Source organism: Myotis myotis, unplaced genomic scaffold (genome assembly GCF_014108235.1).
Source record: "Myotis myotis isolate mMyoMyo1 unplaced genomic scaffold, mMyoMyo1.p scaffold_m19_p_7, whole genome shotgun sequence".
NCBI classification, from domain to species: Eukaryota; Metazoa; Chordata; class Mammalia; order Chiroptera; family Vespertilionidae; genus Myotis; species Myotis myotis.
The window spans coordinates 80,471,423-80,498,020 of NW_023416379.1; the positions used below are offsets into that span (position 1 = coordinate 80,471,423).

At 38.1% G+C, this 26,598-nt stretch overlaps 1 protein-coding gene across 2 annotated transcripts; it reads left to right on the top strand.

The window, feature by feature from the left end:
* On the top strand, positions 1 to 25,746 carry RHAG (Rh associated glycoprotein). 2 transcript variants are annotated; one of them, XM_036317904.1, is made up of 10 exons: positions 1 to 219; positions 13,776 to 13,959; positions 14,563 to 14,713; positions 16,587 to 16,734; positions 16,987 to 17,153; positions 19,600 to 19,737; positions 20,563 to 20,684; positions 24,267 to 24,340; positions 24,578 to 24,651; positions 25,360 to 25,746. In XM_036317904.1, the coding sequence occupies exons 1-10, from the start codon at positions 63 to 65 to the stop codon at positions 25,432 to 25,434; spliced, it is 1,290 nt and encodes a 429-aa protein (XP_036173797.1). In that variant the 5' UTR covers positions 1 to 62; the 3' UTR covers positions 25,435 to 25,746. The 2 variants fall into 2 exon arrangements, 1 of the variants encoding a protein (XP_036173797.1); XR_004968919.1 differs by lacking the exons at positions 24,578 to 24,651; positions 25,360 to 25,746 and adding an exon at positions 23,922 to 24,072 and having other exon boundaries at positions 3 to 219; positions 24,267 to 24,329.
* Positions 25,747 to 26,598: the final 852 nt, after the last annotated feature.

A 26,598-nucleotide genomic window follows, 5' to 3' on the forward strand; every position in this document is an offset into this window, starting at 1 on the left:
GCTTTTATCAACCTCCCGCAGCCTGTGAAACCCACAGTGTGCCTCTGTCCTTTGCCACCAACATGAGGTTCAAATTCCCTCTCATGGCCATTGGCCTGGAGGTTGCCATGATTGTTTTATTTGGATTATTTGTTCAGTATGAAACGGATCAGAATATTCGCCAGCAGCTCCGCAGCTCCAATTCAACAGATGTGGACAGATTCTTTGAATTATACCCTCGTGAGTAGGCAATCTACTTCTTATACATTTTAGGTTCTTCAGGTTCTCAGAATGTGAAATTTTTGAATGCTGTAGCCACTTGAGCTCCACATTGGAGCCCCTCATAGAATTATGTGACAGTTGTAAGTACTAAGGGTATTATAAGTCTATGCTGTGGCATCTGGTCTCTGTAATTACGGTGTTTAGATAGAATATGTGTCTATTAAAATATCAGAACAAGAAGCTACAAATTAAAATAATTGATAAACTTTTTGGGTTGCCTACCCATGGCTAAATGGCCTTATTTTTCCTTTGAAGTATTCATTAGTCCTGCAAGGTATAAAAATATCACATCCCACCGAAAATAAAAATAAATAAATAAAAAATAAATAAAAAGGAACTTTGGAAGAGAGAGAGTAGAAACAAATTGAAGTATTTTGAAGAGCAGCCAGGATTTTTTGGAGCCCTAAGATATAAGAAGTAGTCATTTGGGATCATATAGGATATAAATAGCGCTTTAATTGAAATGAATGTGCTCATGGTTTTATAATATTCTGAAAGGAAGGAAGTTTGTTCCTTTGAGATGAAAATTGTGAACACCTAACATTTTAAAAGCAGAATCCTTCCCTGAAAATGGTGACAGAGGAAAGAATGAATTTAATCTCAAGTTTGGAAGAGCAAGCTATGAAATAGTTAATATGACAATTACTACCATACATACACTAATAGCCTATGATGAAGCAGGCCTGTTTGGTACCTCAGTAACCATGAAAGGCAGTAGCAATATATTTCTCTTATCTAGATTGTTTATTTTTTTAAATGAGGCTCAAACAATTTTAAACAGTTAAAATTATTTAAAATGGTAGCAATGCTATTATAGTTTCATAAAAAATGTATAAGCTTTTAAGAAACAATTTGACATTTGTTTTCTCATTGATATACATTTCGAAGGAGTTTTTAAAGTGGGGAGTATTCTCATGTAGAAATGATCTAGAGCTACATGACTCAGCTGAAATGCACAATTGCAAGTTAAGAGTTAGAACCATAAAGTGGAGAGTCAGACTTCAAGTCTAGTTCTATGTACAGTATATAGATGTCTAAGAAGGTCCTTGATTAAATAATTTCATAATTTTCAAGCTAGAAAATAAACACAAATCAGAAGTTTGTTCAAATCTACATGCTTTTGTACATTTCACTTATTCATCTAATAAGTGTTTTTATTTCATACCAAGCATGTGCTACAGCAAACTTATTCAGAGATAAAAGAAATATGATCTCTTTATTCTAAAACTCTGTTATCTGGTCCACATGTAAACAAAATATACCAGATAAAATGCCAAACTATGATCTAAGATGAGTGTTATTGAAGCAAGGTTATCTTGAGAGCCTCATAATTTGCATAATTCAAGCTGAATTCTCTAAGTTCCAGCATAAAAATTTCCTAGGTAAAACTTCAATTCAAAATTTGAGGGTAAAAAATAAGTTGGAGAGAATTACTAAATATGCTCATTTTGTCAGTTGCTTAGCAATCATATCACCCTTATACTTTGCTTGCAAAAAAAAAAGGAAAATTAATTCATTTCATGATTTATTAAGAAAATATTTATTAAGCTCCCAATTCTTGTAAAACAATCTTCAGAGCTCTAGGTTCTAGGAAGTGAATAAAACAAAACGATGTAGGCAATGTCCATGCCTTTATGAAGTTTATGTTCCAGGAAGACTGACTACAAACATACAAATATATATGTATATTAATATTTATAAAAGTATTTATTTTTAATTTATATATGTACACATACATACGCTCACATTTAGATGGTAATAAAATGCCACAGCGATACATGAAGCGATATTAATGAAATAGATACATCTGAACAAGGGAGGATGTCTTTTCAGCCTTTCACAACCAGGGTGCTGCGACAGAAGTAAGTCTTAATAGGCCAAGCTACCATTGCTTGCAATTAATTAACTTCTATCATATGCATCTAGAATGATACCAATCCTGTATTGTCCTTGAGAGAATTATAAAATAGTCACTTAAATTGTCTTATTGTCCCGTGGTTTAAATGAGAAAGCTGGTTGAGACAGGCAGTTAATGTATAATCTAGATCAGCGATTTTCAACTGGTGTGCCACTGCACACTGGTGTACCACAAGAATTTTTAAAATATGTAATACCTGACCTCTTTTTCCTTTAGATTGTTAAATTTTAAAAGTTTCAATGCTCAACAGAACAAGAGCTGTCAGCAGTAAATGCCCTGTCTTGAACCATAAATATATCAGTCATATAATAGAGTTGCATCTTATTGGTCATGATATGTAATAAGATTGCATCTGATTCTTGGTACCAGACATTCTTAAATACAAATAGACATTTGATTTTTTTAAAGTTACTTTGGATTAAAAAGGATATGTAATTACTATTATTTTTTTGTAAATCAATCAACATTATACCTATTTTTTGTCACAGTGGCAAAAAATATGTTTTTTGGTGTGCCGCAGAATTTTAGTAATTAGTTATGCGTGCCATGAGGTGAAAGGGTTGAAAAGCACTGGTCTAGATCTTTCTGCTTTAAAGTGACAGTAAATAAAACTAAAAGAAGCAAGAGAGTAAGCCATATCCTAGATATTTGGACAAGGGCGTTTTATGTGGAAGAAACTGCACGTGCAAAGGCACTGGGGTATTTAATATATGTAGTGAGCAAGTGGAGAGAATAGTCAGAGGTGTGAGAGCCTGGGTGCTGCTTGAGCATTGTGAGTTCTTTGTTTTTATGCTGAGTGAGTTGAGAAGCCGCTGGAGGACTTTGAGAGGAGGATCTGTTTGTTGTGACTTCGGTTTTTAAAGCTTTCTTCTGGCTGTTAAGTGGAGAATAGATTGCAGCGGGTGACAGAGATGAGTAGAAAGGCATATTAGGAAACCAGTCCAGTCACCCAGCAGAGACATGATAGCAGGCTTCACCAAGGTGGTAGCGGAGGAAGTACTGAGAAATGGTCAAATGTTAGCCTGAAAGTGTAGCAGGCAGGATTTTCTGATATATCAGCTGCGTCAAACATGAAAACAAAAATAAAGGAATCTAAAATGATATCAAAGGCAGGATTTCTTTTCACTCTGTAAAGGAAACATCAAATTACAGTTGGCAATAATAGTGATGATGAACAATTATTGTGTTGTCCTTGAAACCAACAAAAGTTTCTTACTTACAAACAGTCCCCCCCCACCCCCCCACACACACACACCACCACCACCACCATGACGGTGACCTCTTCCTCACTTATAAAGCAGTGAGGCCAGGATATGGACAGGGGGTGGGGGAAGGGAGGGAGGCTTCAATCAATAGAGGGTGCTGGGCATTAAGCAAAACACACAGTGAAATTTTACATGGGAGGCATCTTCACTCCTTCAAAATGCTGTCCATAACCCAATCTATACTCAATTCAACATTCTCTCTTCTATGAAGTGGAAACAAGACCTAAAATTATGGCTAATACTAATCTTCTAGGTCACCAATATTATCCCTGGTTAAAATATTGTGTAGAATAGCCCCAGGAACTACATGATTGTGGTTGTACATGTATATTTTTTCCTACATTTTAAACAATGAATTTGCACAAAACTTGTAGAACAGCATGTTGTTGGAGAGAAGATTATTAAATATTAACTCATTAAGAGGCAATGTTCAAGTCAACAGATGTTTTGGGGGGCCTCCTGGAGCCTTACCCTGTGCCAGGTGCAGGGATTCAAACAGAGAGGAGGTCAGTCCCTGCCTAAGAAGCTACAGCGTATTTCTTTTCTCTTTTTTTAAAAAAATATTTTTATTGATTTTAGAGAGGAGGAGAGTGGGAGAGAGAGATAGAAACATCAATGATGAAAGAGAATCATTGATTAGCTGCCTCATGCACACCCCACATTGGGGATCAAGCCTGCAACCTGAGCATGTGCCCTAACCGGGAATCGAACCATGACCTTCTATCAGGGGTCCTCAAACTACGGCCCGCGGGCCACATGCAAATACAAATATTGTACTTGTTCCCGTTTTTTTTTTTTTTTTTTTACTTCAAAATAAGGTATGTGCAGTGTGCATAGGAATTTGTTCATAGTTTTTTTTAAACTATAGTCCGGCCCTCCAACGGTCTGAGGGACAGTGAACTGGCCCCCTGTTTAAAAAGTTTGAGGACCCCTGTATCTAGTTCATAGGCTGATGCTCAACCACTGAGCTATGCCAGCCAGGTTCACAGTGTATTTCAACAGTTCTCAATTGCAATGTGGTAGAGCATACGAGTTTTTCACAAATAAGTAAAGTAAGATATTTGTATTTTAAACAAATTCAATCAGATATCTCTTTCTCATTTCCTTGCATACTGCTGTGCTTTTGTGAATAATAATAATAATAAAATGATGTTACTTATACAGGCCTGGGATTAGCATTCATCCCAGGGCACAACCATGGAATGTGTGGCACTCCTGAATGGCACTTCATGTCGTGAATAACCCGACATACGCATTTGATAAACTAGCTCTACTGGATGCTCTTTGGCTGCCATGGCATCTAGCAAAGTGTTGGTCACACTGTTGAGGCAAATAATTTGACAAGGAATAAAGCTTGACCATGACTGTGAGCTAATCCTTGCTAACATGCACACAGACTGGAGAAAAGTAAAGTTTAAGAAGAAAGCCCTTTGAGGCTTGTTAACATTTTATTAGAGATTCTACAAACACAGTGATGCCTATGAGACAGTAAAACTATATTAATGATCTTTTGGTACTTCATTACATTAAAATTCACTGGTCTATCTTGCACTTTGAATGGATCTTTTAGCAATGGGTGATCTTATAGCATTCTATATTGTTCATAAGAAAAATATTAATTCATGGCTATGCAGGTATTCCAAACATTGACATATTTCATCCATATTATTTTTAAGTATACTTATTAATATCATCAATAATCTCATCAGGAAGCCTTTGGGAAGTATTAGAAAGCTAATAAGCTTGTAAGTGACAGACACAAACTTTCCAAAACTCTAAATGTTTAAAAATTCAGTCAGTATTCCTGGCAACAAGTGCTGTCATTTTTTTTTATCGAAATGATAGCCTTACTTCATTCATTTTTCAGGAAACATCAATACCTATCTGAAAAACCATAGTCTACATCAGTCTTTGTTCTAAGTAAAAATGGAATTCCATGAAAAAAGGTGCTCATTTCATTCTTAACTCCAACAATAACAAAAGTGCCTTTTGTTCTGAGAAGACCATCATGTTTCAGTAGTACTTTGTGTGTAACTACATTTCAGCATACAGATTCATAGATAATATTAAAAAGACATGCATGAGAAAGTCAATAATTAAAATGAACAATTTTTACTGCTTCGTCGAGGAATTATTAAGAAAAACTGGGTCCCCCAAGTGTGTGGTGGTAAAAAAAATTCCCATGACTACTTGTATAGTTTGGTGTCACTTCTTTTATTCATGCTAAAATGCTAGTAATTTTACGTGCCATTATGTTTCACCATCTGTGGAAATACCAATATGCTGAAAAAGGCAAATAACATCTTAGAATTACATGCAATAATTTTAATCTATCAGACCCCTGATATCTGCAAATTACATTTTGATAACCATGTTAGATATAGGTAAACTGGAAAAGGGTGTACATAGCAATAGAAACTATTTTGTGAATATTTATATTAGCAATGGATTAAATACAATTATTTATTTTTAAGTCTACATCTAAGACTTTGTTTCTATATTTATTCAGATATCATTCAGTTCATTTGTTACCAAAAGATTTAGCAAATCTAGATGTATGTTTCAGGCAAAGGGTAACTCATTTATGCAGTGAAAAAAATTCCTTGGAAATTGCTGCCATTCTAAATATTACCTAGAATTGTTACAGTGCAGTATTGTAACATACTATATGTGGTTTATGAGTTTACAATAAGATACCAGCCTCCACTGGGTCCCTGTGTGTTGCCTTTGAATTGAATAGTTTTGTCTACTTAAAAAAATAGCAAAAGGCACAAATAGAACCCAAATTTTGGTTTTTACGTACCGTTCCCCACTCAGCAGCTCTTTGGAGAAATTGCTAGTTCCAGGTCAGGGTAAAGACAGCACAAGGTAAGCCAAGTGCATAAAGGCTAATGGGATGGGAGTATGTCAAAAGAAAGCAGTGTCCTCCTTGAGGGAGCACTAACTACACAAATTAGGAATAAACAGGATATTAAAAATAATAATGATAATAGTAATAGTAATAGATCATGTCACATTGAGACAAACAGGGAGCTCATAGATATATTCCTTAAGAAGAATTAGGGGAGAAGGAAGAAGTTTTTTTACAGAGAATGCCAATTCATTAATTTAATTGAAGTAATAGATATAGAAAATTAACATGTTGTAATTAAAAATATAGTAATTGATTCCAGCATGGTTTATCAATGGCTGTAAAACGATTAGGTGAAGAGTTATTGGAGAATACATAGTCTGAAAGAATTACCCCAGAGATTACTTAGTTCTTTTTTTAAATATATTTTTTATTGATTTCAGAGAGGAAGGGAGGGGGAAAGAGAGATAGGAACATCAATAATGAGAGAGAATCATTGATTGGCTGCCTCCTGCATGCCCCTCACAGGGGATCAAGCCTGCAACCTGGGCATGTGCCCTGACCGGGAATCAAACCATAATATCCTGGTTCATAGGTCAATGCTCACCTACTAAACCATCACCCGGCAGGCCAGAGATTACATATTGATTAGAGGGCAAAAAGTACATTCATAAGGAAGTGATCTCCCAGAACAATCTTAACCAAGTGCTCAAACTTACCATCACAGTAACAGGATAAAGGAATTATGTGTCACCTGGTGTGATAAAATGGGAAGTACATAATACCACTTGTATCACATTCCTACCAAAACATTTTGTTGAATTCTAATTATAGTGAAGCAATCAAACAAATGCAAGCTGTGAGACATCCTATATAATAAAAGCCTAATATGCAAAGTGTCTGACCGTTCATTCAACCATTCAACCAGTTGCTATGATGTGCACTGACCACCAAGGGGCAGACACTTTGACCAGTAGGTTAGCTTGCTGCTGGGGTCCAGCCAATTGGGACTGGGTGAATTGGGCCGGACACACCCTGGAGCCCTCCCATGGTCCCTCTCTGGCCCCAATCATGTACCGGTGGTGTCCCTCAGCCTGGCCTGCAGGGATTGGGCTAAAACCTGCTCTCTGACATACCCTGAGGGGTCCTGGATTGCAAGACGGCACAGGCCAGGCCAAGGGACGCCACTGGTACATGAATCCGTGCACCGGGCCTCTAGTCTTTATATATAAAAGACTAATATGCTAAGTGTCCATCTGGGTAATGATGTCATGTAGCACCACCCAGCTTCCTCTCCCTAGCAACTAGCCTCCTTGCAGTTTCTTCAGCCCAGGAACACGACTTGCTTTATAGCGAGGTTAAAACATTTACACTTTAACTAAATGTCTGTGAAGCGTTTTTCCATTCCTCATCTCATTTGATCCTCACAGAAGTCCTGGAGTAGGTAGATAGGAGACTCGGTGGAATCCTATTTTCTTTTCATTAGCCAGAAAATGGAGATTTAGAAAGCTTGGAAACTTGACCCAACTGAAAAGAAGTAAGAAATGGTGGACTTTGAAAATGACTTCAGGTTTTCTTACTGTGCAGAATATAGTCAAACACTGCTGCAGTTAAACATTTTACCCTTTGTTCTCCCTGAGTGATCTACAATAATAATCTGCTCCATGTTGATATTTATTGCTGTGTTGCTGACAATTACTTGAAAGAGAAGTTGGGGTGCTTCACTGGGCTGAAAAAAGTTTAGCTACATCAGAAAGCAGGTCTAATTAAGCAAGTTTATTATATATATATATATATATATATATATATATATATATATATATATGGCTAAGTTGACTTGTGCATGCATGATACATATAGAACTCTCGCTAGCGCCAATCACATGTGTGTGTTTTGATCTGTCATTGTCAATTGTGAATTTGGTTGACACTTCTACTTCGACAAAACTTCATGACCAATAAAAAGCATGTGAGAAAACTGATCTAAATTAAGAGTCTAAAGACATATAACAAAGAAAATGTATGAAATTTGAATGGATAATGGGTCAAAAAACCCTATAAAAGAACAAGTTGGGACAGCTTGAGAAATTTAAATATAGATTCTATATTAGATGATATAGTTGTATCAATATGGTATTTTTTGGATGTGAGAATAATATTGTGGTTATTTGTGAGAATGTACTTTTGCTTAAGAGATTCATATTGGTTGTTTGGAGCAAAATGACTTTCAAATGGCTTATAAGAATACATACATGTAAACCTGAAGAAAATATTTATGATTGATAAATCTAGATGAATAGTATAGTGTTAATTATATTATTTTTCTAAATATTTGAAATATGTGAAATTAAAATATTTGGCAAGTGGAGGAGGAAAGATTCTATCTTCAGGATACTATTCTCTGAGAAAAGAGTTCAACAATCCCAATGGTTCAAAGATTGGAACTCACTAAGAGCAAAAAGCTATGTGGATGCAAACACCTTATTGACCCTCAACCACTGAAAAACAAAATATAACAAGAAAGCTAACAAATGCCTAACTAGAAAGTGAGCTGGGTAGTTTTTAACACTTTATTCAGAAAACAATATCCTATCTAATAAAAGGGTTATATGCAAATTAACCATCACTCCATCACAAAGATGGGAGTGCCCATAGCCACAAGATGACCGTGCCCTGTCCTCTCAGCCCCGCCGGAGTCCCCCAGTCGTGTTGGGGTGGCCGCTGAGAGCAGGCAGAGTGAGTGGCCTGGAAGAATACTTACTTTGTCGCTGTGGCGATGAGGCAAGCATCCCTGGTCCACTGAGAGCCTCTGGGCAGCGGGCACGGAGCGGCGAGGCCCCGCAGAGAGCAGAGAACCACAGGGAGTGGGCCTAAGCTGTCAGAGCTCCCAGATTGGAGAGGGCTCGCCTGCGGGCTCCCAGATCGGAGAAGGTGCAGGTCAAGCTGAGGGACCCACCCTTCACTGGGCCTCTAGTTTCTGAATAAAGTCCTATAGTCCCAGTTAGATCAATTCTCAGTGGCCCTCACCAGTGGTCCATTTATTCACACATGATAGGCATTTCCTGAAAAGCTACACATGCCAGACTTTCTGTGGGGATCTATCATGGACAAGCACCTCATGATTTTGACCTTCAGACTTGCACTCACTTTCTCCTGAAAGAGTGCCTAACTGGCAGTGCTGGCTCATTTGTCTATCTGAATAAATGATAGGCGAGCACATAGAGTAACAAAACAGGTAAACGCATAAACAAATGACATAAAATAAGAGGACATGCACAGTGTTACAGCCGGGTCTGGTAATACTGTGTAGAGTATCTGGTTGGCCAGGTAAAGAAGTTTTGGGTGTGGAATGGAAAGGATATTGTAGGCAGCAGGCATACACAGGAAATAGAGGAAAAGAAGAGTTCCATTTCATTTTGTCTGGCTGTCAGTGATGGCAGAGGTGAGTTGGAATAATCAGTTGCATTTTAAGCATGTTGAATTATCAGGGCTTGTAAGATATCCTATTGCAAAGCAAACGTGGAAGTAAGGTAGAACAGAAACAACAGACATTTCCAAATTTATTTTGGAGGCTAAAATCACCTCTGATTGAGAATATCTGATGTAGATGTGTCTTGGCAATTCTTAGACCTGTCAGAAGACTTCACATTCAAACCACTAAGGGAATTCCTTTTTTTCCTCTACAAAGAAGGTTCTTTATTCCTTTAATGGAAGTCTTGAACCAGAACACTAAACTTGTGGCCCTATTCCTAGTCCCCACCCACAGAATCTTATGGCAGAATGAAAGATAATACAGTATCATAATTATTTATAAACCTTTTAATCCATATATTTTATATAGAATCATTATCTGTCGAGAGCTTTCACAACTTTGTTAGCTCTCTTTAGCAACAAAATAGATGAGGTCTTAAGCCCCCTTGGAGCAGAAAGTAGTAACAAGAATTAAATCAGAGAGGAAAAATATTGGAGCACAGTTAATATGAGAAATTCCTCCCTCCATAGAAAATGTCTGGTTTTCCATCAAAGGGGAATGGGGACAGAATCTGAAAAATTATTGCTACCAGTGTGAGCCATTACAAAATCATATAAAACAATTTTTTCAATAGTTGGTTACTGACTGCTTTAAAATCATGCCCTGGCCTGTGTGACTCAGTTGGCTGAGCATCGACCTGTTCACCAAAAGATTGCCAGCCTGATTCCTAGTCAGGGTGCATGCCCCAGTTGCAGGCTTGATGCCCTGGTGGGGAGCATGCAGGAGGCAGCTGATCCATGTTCTGCTCTCACATAGATGTTTATCTCTCTCTGTCCCTCTCCCTTCCTGACTCTCCAGAAGTCAATAAAAATATTTTAAAAATAAAAGAAAATCGGTAGATCACAGGAAGAACAAGAGTACTCTAATTTATAAAAAAGCAAAGGATGTTCAGGAAAATAACTTTGTGTAATTAAAAAACAACAGTGAAGTCAGTAGAACTGGGTCCTTATTTTTGTTCTGTCTCTGTAGCTGTAAACAAATTGTGGAGCTGAAAGAGACTTTGGACTTCATGTAATCGAAACCTTCCTTTAAGGAGGAAAAATTGTCCACGAAAGACGTAGTAAAGCCAGAGAATAAGCTATGTACTAGAGTATATTGACTTAGTTTGTTCTCCAACTTAGCTGATGATCTATATTAAACGTCTACATAAACAAAATAAATGGAGGAAAAACAACTTGTAAAGAAAGAGGAGTGTATATGGTCACCCATACTTCAAAAATCAAACAAGTTGATCTTAGGTAACAGATGTCCAGCAGCAGGTAAAAACTGCAGCTTTCTCCTCTGTGTCTTTCCTCAAAGCTGCTGACCAGGGATGATTCCCAGAGATGGATTGTTTCCTTTCTCACCCTCCTCATCCTGTCTCTCTAGGGAGGGGGCTCCAAGGAACAATGAAATGGCCAAAGTCTCAGTGTGTGCATGGGGTTGAAAGCATGACTGACACTAAAGTGTGCCTGGATCATGAAAGACTGGCCTGGTTTCTGTCTCTTTATGTGAACATTTGCTGCACTCATACTAAACAGACTAGCTGCGAGACCAGCAAAAGAACCTAGTGACGTAATCTATGATGTCTATTCTGTTATTTGCAATAGAGTAATACTTGATATTAAGTTCCCAGGCCTCCAGGGGCCCTTTTTAAATGTTGGGAACCTTAGGAAAACCAGGCTCTTCATCCACATCTGGGTGTGATCAATGCCACAGATTAGTTTGTCGGATTTAATTGGCAATGTTTCAAATAAATGTGGTATACAAGTTGTGTAGGGGAGAAAGTCAGGAAAGTTCTGTGGAGTTGGGGGTGGGGAGTGAAGCCCATAGGGAAGATGCTGCAGATTGGGTTCCTCAAGAAACAAATTCAAAGACAGACGTTAGCCTGAAAGAGGTTTCTTAGGGAATGCCTTAAGGATCCACACCTGTAGCAGAAGGGTTTGGATAGAGAGAGGTGCGGCTTCAGCTGATCCCAACAGGAAACTCTGAGATTAGGATGAGCTAACAGGAGATGTACATGTGGTCCTTTCCTGAGGCAGGCGATGCTCATGTGAATTAGTCATGGGGCACAGGTTACCCTAAGAAAGGACTGTGACATTGACAAGAGAATTGAGAGCTTAGGGCTATCATCTAGCAGCACTTCCTACGGCGAGGGAAAAGGAAGAAATAGATCTTTCTTTTTTTTCTTTTTTTTAAAAATATATTTTATTGATTTTTTACCAAGAGGAAGGGAGAGAGATAGAGAGTTAGAAACATCGATGAGAGAGAAACATCGATCAGTTGCCTCCTGCACACCTCCCACTGGGGATGTGCCCGCAACCAAGGTACATGCCCTTGACCAGAATCGAACCTGGGACCCTTCAGTCCACAGGCCTATGCTCTATCCACTGAGCCAAACCAGTTAGGGCAGGAATAGATCTTTCAGTGCTAAGTGGGGGATCTGCCCAGTGTATCAAAGCCTCTCCTGCAGGAGACAGACCCCAGGGTCATCGTCTCCCACCCTAAACTCACCGTGGGCTAAGCCTGATGGGAGAACAGAGGTAGAGAGAGGCAAGAGGTAGTAGCAGGTCTCCGAGTGCTGGCGAGGCCAAGACTCTGCCTTGGTTATCCTTACACCCCACAGTGCTCCATGCATGGAGGAGCAGGTGTCATCAGGCCTGAATTGAAATCCTGTGTCCACCCTTTGGGTAAATTAATTGGATGCTAATGTCAGGTTCCTTTGAGATATAGCTTCTAGGCATGTTCTCCCTCATGCCTATTTGCACTTAAACATCAGGCCACAGTGGTTAATATTAATTCAACACTTATAGGTTTAATTTAGCTCCGGTTTTATATTTGTTCCCAGTTTGGTCTTAATTTGCTTTGAGTATCTATTGAGTTGAACCATAAGAAATTGCCAATAGTCCAACTTTCATTGGTAAATTCAATGCAAAAATGTCAATTTCATATGGTTCTACCAAATATATGTCTCACCAACTAAGCTGTAAATTTCTGGAGGAAAAGGCCGTGTTTTGACAATCTCCATTTAGTCATGTGTTTCATTTATATAGCACATTACTGATACTCCCTCCCACAGAGGATTATCCCACTCAGAGTCACTCTGTGAAACAGGATCTTTTCAGTATTGCAGATGAGAACACTGACGCCCACAGAAAATAAATGATTTGCCCAAGGTCACACAATCATGTGATAGAATTTGGGAACCGGAGCCTATATATCCAGATACCAAGTCCAGTATTTGCTTCCCCGAAAGATACAGCCTTCTTTACATCAGTTTAGAAATTGCTAACAAACACATTATCTCATTTGACTCAAATAGTGATTTGGTAAGATTTCCAGGGCTGATACTATTATTTATACACATTTGATATTGGAGACTAGTTCATTCACTTAACCATTATTGCCTTTTTTATTATATGCAGGCTTTTATACCAAACCCTGGGGAGTAATGAGTGAATATGTCCTAATCTCTTAAATAAGGAAACTCGCTATATAGTGCAGAAGGACACCTCATTGACCACCTGTTACAGTGTGACACATGCTAAATAAATGCCAACACAATGTGACTGATGCTAAAGCTGAAGTATATACAGAAAGCTGTGTGAAAGACACTAGAAAATATTAATTTTCCCTTGTAGTACTGGGAAAACCTACAAGAAGGGGGTGATGCTTGTACTGTGCTTTGTAAAGATTTCTTCAGGGGAAAGGTAAAGGGAAACTCTTCATGCAGAGGATGAAGAACACACTATGATACTACACAATGTTCCAAGAAAAGGCTCAAACACTGAATAACTTTCCCAGGGTCTCATGATTGCCATTGGAACCTGGCCTTTGGCTGCCCAGTTAATGTTCTCCCTTTACAGTGTCTTGCACAAAGGCTGTCGCATTAAATAAATGGGATATTCTATGATATAACACTTCCTTTGTGCTCCCCTAATGCAGATTTCCCCCCTTTGCTTTTTTGCAGTGTTCCAAAATGTGCATGTTATGATATTTGTTGGGTTTGGCTTCCTCATGACTTTCCTGAAGAAATATGGCTTCAGCAGTGTGGGCATCAACCTACTGATTGCTGCTCTGGGCCTCCAATGGGGCACTCTTATGCAGGGGATCCTGCACAGCCATGGACATAAAATCCACATTGGAATAAAAAAGTAAGCATTTTTTTTTTACTTTTCAAACATTGTGTTTTCAGAGCAATTGTTTCTCTGCTTATTCTCTTGACAGCCAGTCTCTGAGCTAGCAGGCAAATTGTCTGCCTTACACAATAGAAGATGGTTGGGATCCAAGGAGGCAAATCTATGTCTTGCTCTACTGAGCTGGATCATACATGACTGTCTATGTCTTCTCTGGTCTGACTTTAAGGGCATAAAATTGTTATTCTTTTAATGTCAGCTACAGGGAACGCAAATCTACCATTAGTCATTTTTCTAAGTTTATTTTTGAAATGCAAATACTCTAGAAAATAGGTCATTTATCAGATCAACAAAAATAAAGTAAAACCCTAAATGAGATAAAGATCAGGTAGGTTAAAATAAAGGAAATGTTAGAGTGACTAAGGAGTGTACAGTGAATGGAAGAGAGGAGGGGTTAGGAAGTGGGAGGAGCCAACAGCAGGCCTGGGACAAATGACTGATGAGGACTGGCGTGGAAAAGGGCCTTGCACTCTGCGTAAGGTGATGCTATAGTTTATTACAACTCACAGTTTTATTTGGGATTTGCATTATTCTTTAATGTATTCTTTCTCTTTCCCTTAGCATGATAAATGCAGATTTCAGTACAGCCACAGTTCTGATTTCTTTTGGAGCTGTCCTGGGGAAAATAAGCCCACTCCAAATGCTGATCATGACAATCATCGAAATTGCTGTCTTTGCTGGTAATGAACATCTGGTTGCTGAGATATTTAAGGTACGTGTTAGTGGATTTATACTGGCCTAACTTTGGACATGGTTTGTGGTCACAACACATAATGGATGCCCACTCTATGTAGGGACAGACCCTGGCAAGAGTTATATCACAGAAAATAGTAAAAACAGTCCTCATTTATTTGAGTGCCTACTGTGAACCAGGAGTTTTATAGACATTTCTCGTTTTGTCATCACAACGCTATAAGGTAGGTGTTATTTTTGTTAATATTTACACAAGAAGAAAAACAAACAATCATGAGCACAGATACTAAATGACTTGCTGGAATCTAAATTCAAACCCAGATTTTTCTAACTCCCAAACTCTTCTTACTGCATTATATTTCCTACCAACGACCAATTCCTATTTCTTTCTCAACTACTAGGTAAATAGTCTTTCCTAAGTCTTTTGTTAAGGCCTAGGTCAAATTTCTTCTTCTCCATAAAAATATCATTGAGAAGCCCAAGAATTAGAAATAGGATATTCCTGGGCACTCTTCAACAGGCTGTGTATGCTTCTATTGAACATTTAATTCAACAGCAATTATTTTGACAACCTTCTAGGTATCATGTGTTGGTGCTTCCATAACAAGCAAAAGAGTTAAGGTCCCTGTCATTACAGAATTTACAATATAATTGGGGAGACAGACATCAAACAAACAAGCATACATTCTCTGACCCACTCACAGGCATGTGCATATGTGTGCATGTGTGCATGCAAACACACACACAAATATTACTATAAATTAGAATACATAGGATGAAAAAATAAGTAGAGGGGGCCATGAGAGAATGTAACTGAAAGACCTGATTTAGACTGGGGAGACAAGGGAAGGCTTTCTGAGGAAATGACAGTTCAGCTGAACCTGAATGGCACATGGGAGTTTACTGAGTAGGAAAATCTTAAGTAAATTAATATAGTATCATATTCCTGTCTTCGTAAGGACAGAACAATGCCTCGGGTTTGGTACTCTGAACATTCCCTCTAGGGGCAGGAAATGCAGAACATTGGATCAATTCCACACAGTATGCTAAAAGGGACCTAACATATATTCAAATGAATCTTGGACCTCTGGCTGGCTAGTTTTCATGTCATCATATAGCAGAGTGAAAAAAATATGGGAAAGACCCAGGCTTTTTTTTAAAAAAATATATATATATTTTTATTGATTTCAGAGAGAGAAAGGGAGAAGGAGAGAGAGAAACATTGATCATGAGAGAGAATCATTAATCGGCTGCCTTCTGCATGCCCCCTGCACACTCCCCACTGGGGATCAAGCCCACAACCCAGGGATGTGCCCTGACTGGGAATTCAACCCAGACCTCCTAATTCATGGATCATTGCTTAACCACTGAGCCACACTGGTAGGGCAACCTAGGCTTTATGAAGCTTCACATCTTTAAATTGCAATTAAGTGAGTTTTATCTGTAATGTCAAGTAAATGCAAACATTATCTTTGTTTTGTATCACAGGCAAGCATAATATTTCATGGAGACTTACCCTAACCTGGAAACATAACCTAAAATGTATTGAGTGCCCACTAAGGACCAGAGTACTTTACAAACGTGGTCTCATTTATGCTAGCTGGGAAATATTTGCCCATTTAACAGAACCTGAGATTCAGAGAAGTATAGTAATTTGTCTAAAGCCACATCACAAGGAAGTACCTGACCTAGAATTAAAATTCAGTTCTATGTGGCTCCAAAGCCTAGTGTTTCTATTCAACTATCTTGCTTTCTCCCCTTTTCTCTGACAAATTCTTTCTCTCTTGATCTACTTTTTTTTATTGCTAAACCCATAAAGCAGTCCTTTCATTGACTTTCCTCCTGTAGCGAGATTCAGATTCACCTTCTGCATGAATGTTTTGCCCCTTCAGGCCACTGATATTGGAGCATCGATGACGATTCATGCCTTTGGGGCCTACTTTGGCTTGGCTGTGGCAGGTGTCTTATATCGACCAGGCCTGAGACGGGGACATGACAATGAGGAGTCTGTGTACCACTCGGACTTGTTTGCAATGATTGGTGAGTAGTGATGAACTTGCTCGCTTCTTGTCTCTTTGGTCAGGCACGAGGGAGGGTGAACTCCAACACGGCTGTGAAGGTCTTCAAGGAGGAACGACCTCTGAATACTACTTTTGTGTATTCTGACTCTCCTCCTAACTCTTAGGTAACAAAGCCTAAAAGTAGAGACATTATCAGTCTCCAAGGTAAATCGCCTCCCCTGGATTGTCTCTCATATTAAGATCTAATATCTCTTTTTGTGGTTTACTTCAGGGACTCTTTTCTTATGGATATTTTGGCCCAGCTTTAATTCGGCCATTGCTGAAGCTGGAGACAAAGAATACAGGGCCGTGGTAAACACATACTTCTCTCTTGCTGCCTGCGTGCTCATAGCCTATGCATTCTCCAGCCTTGTTGAGCACCGAGGCAAGCTCGATATGGTGAGTGTCATATGAACCCCTGTGGGGAGGGAAAACATTGTCTTCTTTTCCCTCTGAGCTCTTCTGGCTGGGCCTAGGAATTAAATTGACATGAGACAGATTAACAAGAGAAAATAACTAGACTTAATTATGTATGTACAGATGGGGATCCCCACGACTATGTGATCTGAGGACAAATGGGACAGCTGAGGCTTATATGTCATTTTGAACTAAGGGGGAAAGGGGATAGTGGTTTGGACTTCAAAGGGGGAAGAAAGCAATTCACATGGAGGAGGAGAAGCAAATGTTTGCTAAACAAATGTTTATTGGACCATCTTTAAGAATAGGACACAGAGAAGACTGAGCAAAAAGTCCTTGCTGGGCTTCTCCCTATCTATCACACCTAGTTCATATTGAAAGTAGAGTTATCAATGATCATAGTTTCCTTCCTGGACCAGATTCTCTATCTAAATTCTTTCGGCAGCTACTGGGAAGATCCAAGGTTTTTCTTGAGTCTTTTATTTCTTAGAATGAGCCAACTTAAAATACACAACATCCCAAGGAAAAGCATATGTTGGAGTGGCAAAGGCTCCCCTTTAACCTCATGGAAGTTTCACTAAGTGACACGAATGGTTGGTCATTTCAGCTTCTCTGCTAAGCTGCCAGGACAGATCTCAACACTGCAGACCTTGAAGAACATTCTGAAGAGAAGTGTTCATTCTTTTCTTCATCAAATTGGTACTTTGGAAAATTAAAGTGTTATCAAGAAACTTACAGTCTAGGAGTGAATATAATCATGCAAAAAGAAAAGATTTGAGGCATTTTTCTCTACTAATAAAGCTAACTGTTAATAAAGCTATCACCACGTTCTTAGAAAATCTAAAACAGGACATGTCAAGAGAAGCAAAAAGAGAGTAGAGAAGGAAAGTTGATTCTATTTTCCTAACTGCAAATATTCCTCTCAAAGAAATAACAATTAAATGCAATGTGGGATCCTGAATAAAATTCTGAAAAAGAAAAAGGGCATTAAGTGGGAAAACTACTGGAGTTCAAATAAGGTCTTGAAGAGTATTAGAGCAATGCTAATTTTCTAGTGCTATGATTATGTATGATGTTAACATCTTGAGAAACTAGGTGAGGGATATATGGAAACTCTCTGCAGTATTTTTGCAACTTTTAAATAGTCTAAAATTATTTCAAAATAAAGCATTTTTGCCCTGGCCCATGTGGCTCCGTTTGTTGGGCACCATCCATGCACCAAAAGGTTGCTAGTTCGATTCCTGGTCAGGGCACATGCCTGGGTTGCAGGCTAAATTTTTGGTAGGGGGCATGTAGGAGGCAGCCAATCGATGTTCCACTCTCATATTGATATTTTTCTTTCTCTCTTCCTCCTGTCTCCTCTCTCTCTAAAAATCAATAAAAATATTTTTTAAAGAAAATAAATAAACTTGTTTTTTAATGCCCCAAGTTGGTCCTTTGACTTTGTTGCCTGTGAGCTAGAGAAATGGCAGTGAAGGAGTGGTCCTCAGAGCAGCCACTTTTCTTTTCCAACTGGAGGGAGGAAAAGAATATTGTCCCTTTATCAAGCAATGCTCTACAAATTGCTTCATGAAGGAAAATTGGGGGGGAAATTATGTGCAAGTGGTTCTCTTTTTTAAAATATGTTTTTATTGATTTCAGAGAGGAAAGGAGAGGGAGAGATAGAAACATCAATGATGAGAGAGAATTATCAATCGGCTGCCTCCTGCACGCCCCCTACTGGGGATCAAGCCCACAAACTGGGCATGTGCCCTGACCCAGAATGGAACGTGACCTCCTGGTTCCTGGGTCAATGCTCAAACACTAAACCACATTGGCCGAGCTTGTTCTCTTTCAAAAGTACTGCGGACCTTCCTCCTCGTCCAGGCAGCAAGAATAAGATTTTCCTGAGGAATTCTGGTAAACAGAAATGGGCGACTCTCCTCCATCCTCAAATGTCCTCTGTACAATGACACTTGGAAAGCTGTTGTCTTTCATGTGGAATGCATGCCTTTAAATGTCTCTATATTCCCTCTCGAATCCTGGAATAACAGAGACTCAGAAAGCACACAACAGCCACAGGCCTCTGTTGGCTCATGACAACCACGAATGTGTTCCCAAACAGCACCAACAGGCAAAACCTGGATAGAATGATTGCTTTGCTCACTCCTCACCCTTCCACTACACGTTCTCTTATTTCCGCACATCCCTCCCCACACTGGTCTCTGATCACTCATACACTCCCAAGAAACCCTGGCAAGAAAGATACTCTGTGAACTGCTTGGAGGAAAGGCTTTCTGTAATTATATATTTAAAAAACTCATTTAAAAAATAATTCATAGTCTTTTCAACTGAATATTGTGCCCTGGGGTCCCTGAGTCCTCGATTCATTCAGTCCTGAACTTTGCCTGTTCAGCTCACTTCACTCATGTTTCTGGGCTCCCTACAGGTACACATTCAGAATGCAACCCTGGCTGGAGGCGTTGCTGTGGGCACTTGTGCGGACATGGAGATCCACCCATACGTTTCTATGATCATTGGGAGCATCGCAGGAATGGTCTCCGTACTTGGATTTAAGTTTCTGACTGTAAGTATGACAGATGCTGAGTGAAACATTGATTCTGCACCATCATCTTCTCACATCCCACCAGCAGAGAAAAGCTGTGACAATTGCTTTCATAAACATCTCACCTTGTTGCGAGTCATTTGCTTTCCTGTCAAAGGCCCCATTCACATCTTAGTGTCCAGTGTTTATACTCTTTCCTGATTTCCGTTGCGTAGCTGGAAAGAATCCAATATTGGTTATTTATCTCTTGGTAGGATTGAATGTCAAGTACTGTGTTTCTTTCCAAAGTACCATTAAAGTTTTTTTTTCTAATTTAAATTCTTTATTGTTTAAAGTATAACATGTCTCCTCTTTCCCCCATTGACCTCTCCCCGGCCACCCCCACGCCCCAGCATGTGCCCTCACCCCCCCTCCCCATCTGTGTCCATTGGTTATGCTCATATGCATGCATACAAGTCCTTTCGTTGATCTCTTACCCCCTCACCCCCCCGCCTTCCCTCATAGGTTGGACAGTCTGTTCGATGCTTCTATGACTCTGGTTCTATTTTAGTTGATGATGTTTGTTTTGTATAATTAAGAACTCTGTGCTTTTTAAAAGGGGACTTAGGATAAGATCAGTAAGTAAGAAGGAGTAAGAGTTCAAATCACTTGCCTTCAAATCCGTCCACCAAACACTAAAAGGAATAGTTTTGCTACCAGTGTTTTCAGATTATTTGGCTTAAGTCGGTTTTAGACCTGGATGGAGAAGTGGACTGTAGATAAAATGTTTCTTGCATTATCTTTTATTTCAATTATAGAGTCCTATATATCTAATGAAATAAGCTTTACCCTTTTTTACTATTTCAGCCAGTTTTTGCTACTAAACTGAGGATCCATGATACATGTGGGGTCCATAACCTGCATGGCTTACCTGGTGTGGTAGGAGGCCTCGCAGGCATTGTGGCAGTGGCCTTGGGAGCATCTGACACGTGAGTGAAACAGTGGGTTTTCCTGCCTCCCCTCCCACCATCCAATAATGTTTCCTCTCACTCTGTGAAATCCAGTGATGAGAGAGTTTGTTCTTTAGCAGTCCAGGCCAAAGCTGTAAGTATTGTCCTTACTGAAGAGAATAGAATTTATTGGAAGATGTCTTAATATTATTAATATTTCGGTTTTGTTTTGTGGTGTATTTTTTGTGTAAATTAACAGTGCTAATTTAAATTTATATACCATAGACACTGTCTTCAAGTAGATAGGGCAATTTGATCATCACCATCAGATTACAATAGGCTTACTCTTTTACTTGATCCCAGCAAAATGGGGCATATTGAGCATACGTGATGAGCTCAGCAGTAGTTTCCATCCAACTCACACAATTAAGAATGAGTCTGCCGAAACCGGTTTGGATCAGTGGATAGAGCGTAGGCCTGCGGACTGAAAGGTCCCAGGTTCGATTCCGGTCAAGGGCATGTACCTGGGTTGCGGGCACATCCCCAATAGGAGATGTGCAGGAGGCAGCTGATCGATGTTTCTCTCTCATCGATGTTTCTAACTCTCTCTATCTCTCTCCCTTCCTCTCTGTAAAAAAATCAATAAAATATATTAAAAAAAAAAAAAAAAGAATGAGTCAGCATAACATGGAAAGCAGTTTGATCTGGAGAAGCAGGAAAACTGGTGTGAGGCTCCAACTTGTCTACTAACTAGTTATGTGGCCTCTGACAAGTTACCCAACCTATATCCTCTTCTGGCTCTGTATCCTCATCTGTAAAATTAGAGAATTATACCATTTGTTCTCTAAAACCCATGCAGATGTAGATTCTTCCCAAAGGGGGCCTAGGTGCTTATTTAAATGGGCAGAAGAATGGCTATCAATGAAATCCAGGAGCATGGAAGTGGTATCATAAGCCATCCGATGTCACTTTTAGGAAACCATATTGAAGCAATTTGATATGAGTATCATCCATGCCAAACAGCTAGGAAGATCATAGAGTGCAGATCACTCAGAGAGCAAGAAAGGAGGAAACAAAATGCTCAATTTTTAAAGACCGCTCAAACCATGAAGAAAAGGTGAATGTGTGTTTGAAAATGTCTCAAGACAGACAATAGTGAAGTCAAGGCTTGAGGGGTGAAGGGGGCAGTGGGGTGGAGGAAGTCAACGGGAAGTAAAAGGGGGGCATCTGTAATACTTCCAACAATAAAGATAAATTTAAAAAAAATAAAAATAAAGAAAATGCCTCAACATTACTACCAGCTAGAGTTGCATAATTTGAAAAGAAAAACCTCTTCAATTTTAGCAGATTAAAATTTAACCCTGTTGAGACCAATAATAAATATTTAAAAAACTTGCTTATTCACATTTCCTACCAGATAAAATGTTTCATTCTTCCATTTGTATATTTGACTGAGTTTTCTGTATGTTTTATTTTTTTACCCCTTTTACAAATTTGGAAGGCATCTCCAAAAATATGTACATATTATTTCAGTTCTCTCCAGCACCTAACAGGCTTTTAAGACCAAAACTAAAGTGTTTTAATGCTTTAAATCAAGCATGATAAAAGCATGCATCAATGAGTCCAACTCCTAGGGTTATAGTGTATAAACACTGCAAACACTCTAAAGAGGCGCCTCATGATTAAGAACAGAGGAATTATTGAGCATCATTCCTAGACCAGTCCCACAGATGCAGTGAAACAGTCTATCTGGCTCATGAGCTGGATCTGACTGGGTGTCCAGATTTGGGGTAGGTTTCAAGGTTGAGAGTCTAGTCCTTGGGTCTAGGTTTAGCAACAACTTCTCAATTTACTCAGGAGGAGTTGTGGTAGGGAGGGAAATTATGGAAGGCCCATTCAGGGAGGTAAAACTCACATGCCCCGTGCACCAGTTCATATACTTAGTCCAAGAGCCAAGACTATTAACCCACATTGTGTCTCTTGAGAATACTAAAATGCAAATCAGGTTTCTTGGTAAGCATAGGACAATGAGAAGTTAATAATGCTGTTAACTTCTTTTTAAACAAGTGTTTTTCAAGCTTATTTTTATCATGGAACACTTTTCATCAAATATATCTTTTAATATCTTGTAAAAGATCTTGGCAAATTCTGGTAAAATTAACAGTAATCTTACAATAAAAGAAAGTCAAACAAATAAGTATATATTAAATGTTATATCTCATTAGTAATCAAAGAAATTCAAATGGAAACGTTACCAATTCTTCAGTTATTAAATTGACAAGATTAAACAAATGACAAAACAGAATGGTAGCTAAAGTAGAGAAATGGGGACATAAATGTACAACTTTGAATTAGCCCATGTGTAGTTTATTAACTTTTACCAATAATCTCATTTCTAGATAAGTTTCATTTTAGAGAAATTATTGGGCAAGTTCACAATGTTCATAAAAGGATGTATTCTCACAGCATTTAAAAATATATAAAACACTGAAAGCAATCCAAATATCCCACCTATAGTTGGATAGTTATAGTACATTTGTACAGTGTAATACTCTGTAGCAACTAAAATTATGATCCAGATGACATTTACTGCCATAAAAAGACATTGAGATCTAATGGGAACATTAGTATTATAATATGATTGCATTTTATAAAACTACATGTTTTATATGTTATACTGGTAAAATTTGAGGGAAATTAGTTTCCCTTATTTTTTAATTAATGTTTTTAAAATTATTTTTACAATGATTATGTATTATTTCTATAATTTTCATATAGTAGAAATATTTAAACCCTTTAAATAAACAAATAAAAAGAAATCTGAATTTAGTGCACCTTTCCCTTAAATGATGAAGATGAAACCCCAACACACTCTCATTTTCCAGTTGGTTACTTTCATACAATCACTCCTTCAATCTTTCAAAAAGTGTTTAGTGATTGCCTGATAAGAGAGGCATGTGCTAAGGAGATTCCTACATTCATAGTACATTTGTCATTCATGTAGCAACACCTTTTGCATTCCAATAGCTTACTATTACAGTCTTTAATTTCCAAAGTTGAAGTATATTTTTTACACATTTCATTTTAAGGTAACTACTTCTAAGATGACATATAAAGATATACTTTAGTGTCTTTAATGAGTTGTCTCTACAATATTTGTTAAAATGAGCTTTTTTGACCTTACTGACTTTTTAATTTCATTGTAATTGCTGCTATTGGGATGGGGTAAGGAGAGATAGAAGCTCATATTTGTTGTATACATTACTCTATCCTCAGTGCCTAGAAGAGAAACTGGCATGAGAAGCTCAGTGAATACTTGTTGAATGAATCAGATCACGTATCAAAACCTGATACCAAGTTTTTCAGAGAGAGAGAAAGAAAGAACTCATGGACATGGAAAACAGTGTGGTGACTACAGGGTGGAGAGGTACTAGTATAGGTGGAAGAAGTCGTAGAGGGGATAAATGGTGACAGAAAAACTAAACTAAAATAAATAATCATAATAACAGAAAGCAAGATTTTTATATTTTATTTTATTTTATTTTATTTTATTTTATTTTATTTTATTTTATTTTATTTTATTTTATTTTATTTTATTCTATTCTATTTTTTGTTTCCTAGGTCTACCCCAGTCATGCAAGCAGCTGCTCTGGCTTCTTCCATCGGAACAGCTGTTGTTGGAGGGCTGATCACAGGTCAGCATAAAAATAAACACTTCCCCATAGCTTATGCTCTCAGCATGATAGATTATTCATAAACATATCAATTGGTAAATTTGAAAATGTACTACACTTCTGACAACAGTCATGTAAGTGCAAGGGGATGCTTTTATAACAGTAACTACTTTAATGTAAATATTTACTTAATTACTATGCAGGTACGTTTTCTCATCAGCGTCAGTGTCATAACATGACTTCTCCCCACCTTCACAGGTTTGATTCTAAGGTTACCCATCTGGGGACAACCATCTGACCAGAACTGCTATGATGATTCTGTCTTTTGGGAGGTACTGTTCTCTATTCTAAATAAGGATGTAAATGATGACTCCACTAGCGAGTTTTGCTCACCTCAAGCCTAGATGTGTGTATGTGCATTTGTGTGATGAAAGTAAGTGAAATCCCATTAGATAGAGAGAAACTAAGGCAATGTGTGCAGACAGATAAAATCAGAAGTAATGGCATTTTCCAAAGAAGATATTATATGAAGAAAAGACTGAAGCAAGTGTCCTTTCATTCCTCCGAGAGTTATTTAAAAACCTACTCATTAAAATAATAGGGACCCTGGGCATGAAATTTTATAACATACAGAAGCATAGGCAAAAGCTGGTGGAACGTAAAAGGTTGGAGAATCTCAGTGAGTTCACAATAAGAGGTTCTTTGAGTAACAAAACATCAACCTCTTTCTATCCTCCGGTTTCTACCTCTTTATTGCACTGTAAATAATTTCTCCCAAATTATTTCTGCAAAGCTTAAGAGTGAGAGATGTTTGGGTGTGTTCAGCAAGATTTCTGGGGAGAACAGACTTGGGAAAAGGGAATGCAGTCAGGGTGGGTGTGGTAAATATTTTTGTTCTTTCTTTTTTCCCCAACAAATTTTATAAACTATTCTTTCTAAGCATGGAAAATAATTACAGAAAATACCTTATTTCAGTAGTAATCTCTGACAGGCCCAGTGAAAGAAGCTTATAAAATGTCCTAACCTTGTTTTCTTTTAAGGTCCCTCGGTGGAGAGAACACGACCATCATTTCCATGAGCATCATGGCCACAACCATTTGGAACCTGAACTCTAAGTTTCATTCCTCTGCCTCAGCTTCCTTTCCCTTCATCTAGAATCAAGTTTAAATGGACAAAAAGCATCCAACGAAAATGTGGACCAGAATGGAAGATCCTAACCTGAAAATGCCCAGTGTAAAAATGTCTTAGCATAGTGTTGTGTTTTCTCTTGATATTCACTGATTGTTTAGTTGAGGGCATATGACTCATAAAGCAGATGGTCAAGCCTGGCCAGTGTGGGTCAGTGGTTGAGCATCAACCCAGGAACCAAGAGGTCACTGGTTCAATTCCCGGTCAGGGCACATGCCCAAGTTGCTGGCTCAATCCCCAGTAGGGGACAGCCAGTCAATGATTCTCTCTCATCATTGATGTTTCTATCTCTCTCTCCCTCTCCCTCCCTCTCTGAAATCAATAATCTCTCTCTCTCTCTCTCTCTCTCTCTCTCTCTCTCTATATATATATATATATATATATATATATATATATATATATATATATATAGTCAAGACTACTCTTGACCAGTGGGTAGATACAAGATGAATATTTGATGCATAAACATATATATTCCCAATGGAAGTAGATTTATATAGAATCCACACTTTCTAATCATATCACTTTCTTAAATGTAGTTACTATGTCTTCAGTCCCAAAGATTATACAACTAAAGCCAATGAAACAATAATGTATGTATACATGAATCCACTTAAGAAATATGTATTGAGAGACTAGTTTTAATTGCAAGTGCTTTTATCTAATGAAAAAGAATACCAAAAAAGAACTACCTACTATCATTATTTCATATTAAGATAAAAAGATAATCCTGACATCACAAAATGGTGTGGACATATTCAGAATAAAAGACAATTATTTAAATTAAATAAAATTTAACCTTCATAAAAAACTAATAAATTCTCAAACATACTTAAAAAAAAAAGACTGTAAGGAAGCTCCATCTATTTTATTCTTTGATTTGGTATTTACATACCTAGCTAATTGATTCTCTCTTCCTCTCTTTCTCCCTCAAATCTCCAGAGAAACATCATGCAAACACACATGATGTTTGATCGCTGTACAGATTCAAAAACTAGAAATACATAGAGCAGTAATATGATTGTTTTGGTAGTGCTTTCTTGATTTAAAAAATGGTAAAGTTAGTAATGTTATGTCTTTGCTTGAATATT

Excerpts from the sequence above, each read along its gene's own strand:
- RHAG (XM_036317904.1), top strand. The coding sequence starts at position 63 with ATGAGGTTCAAATTCCCTCTCATGGCCATTGGCCTGGAGGTTGCCATG. Across the intron at positions 14,714-16,586 it reads TGGTTGCTGAGATATTTAAG|GCCACTGATATTGGAGCATC; the intron begins GTACGTGTTAGT and ends TTGCCCCTTCAG. Across the intron at positions 19,738-20,562 it reads TTGGATTTAAGTTTCTGACT|CCAGTTTTTGCTACTAAACT; the intron begins GTAAGTATGACA and ends TTACTATTTCAG.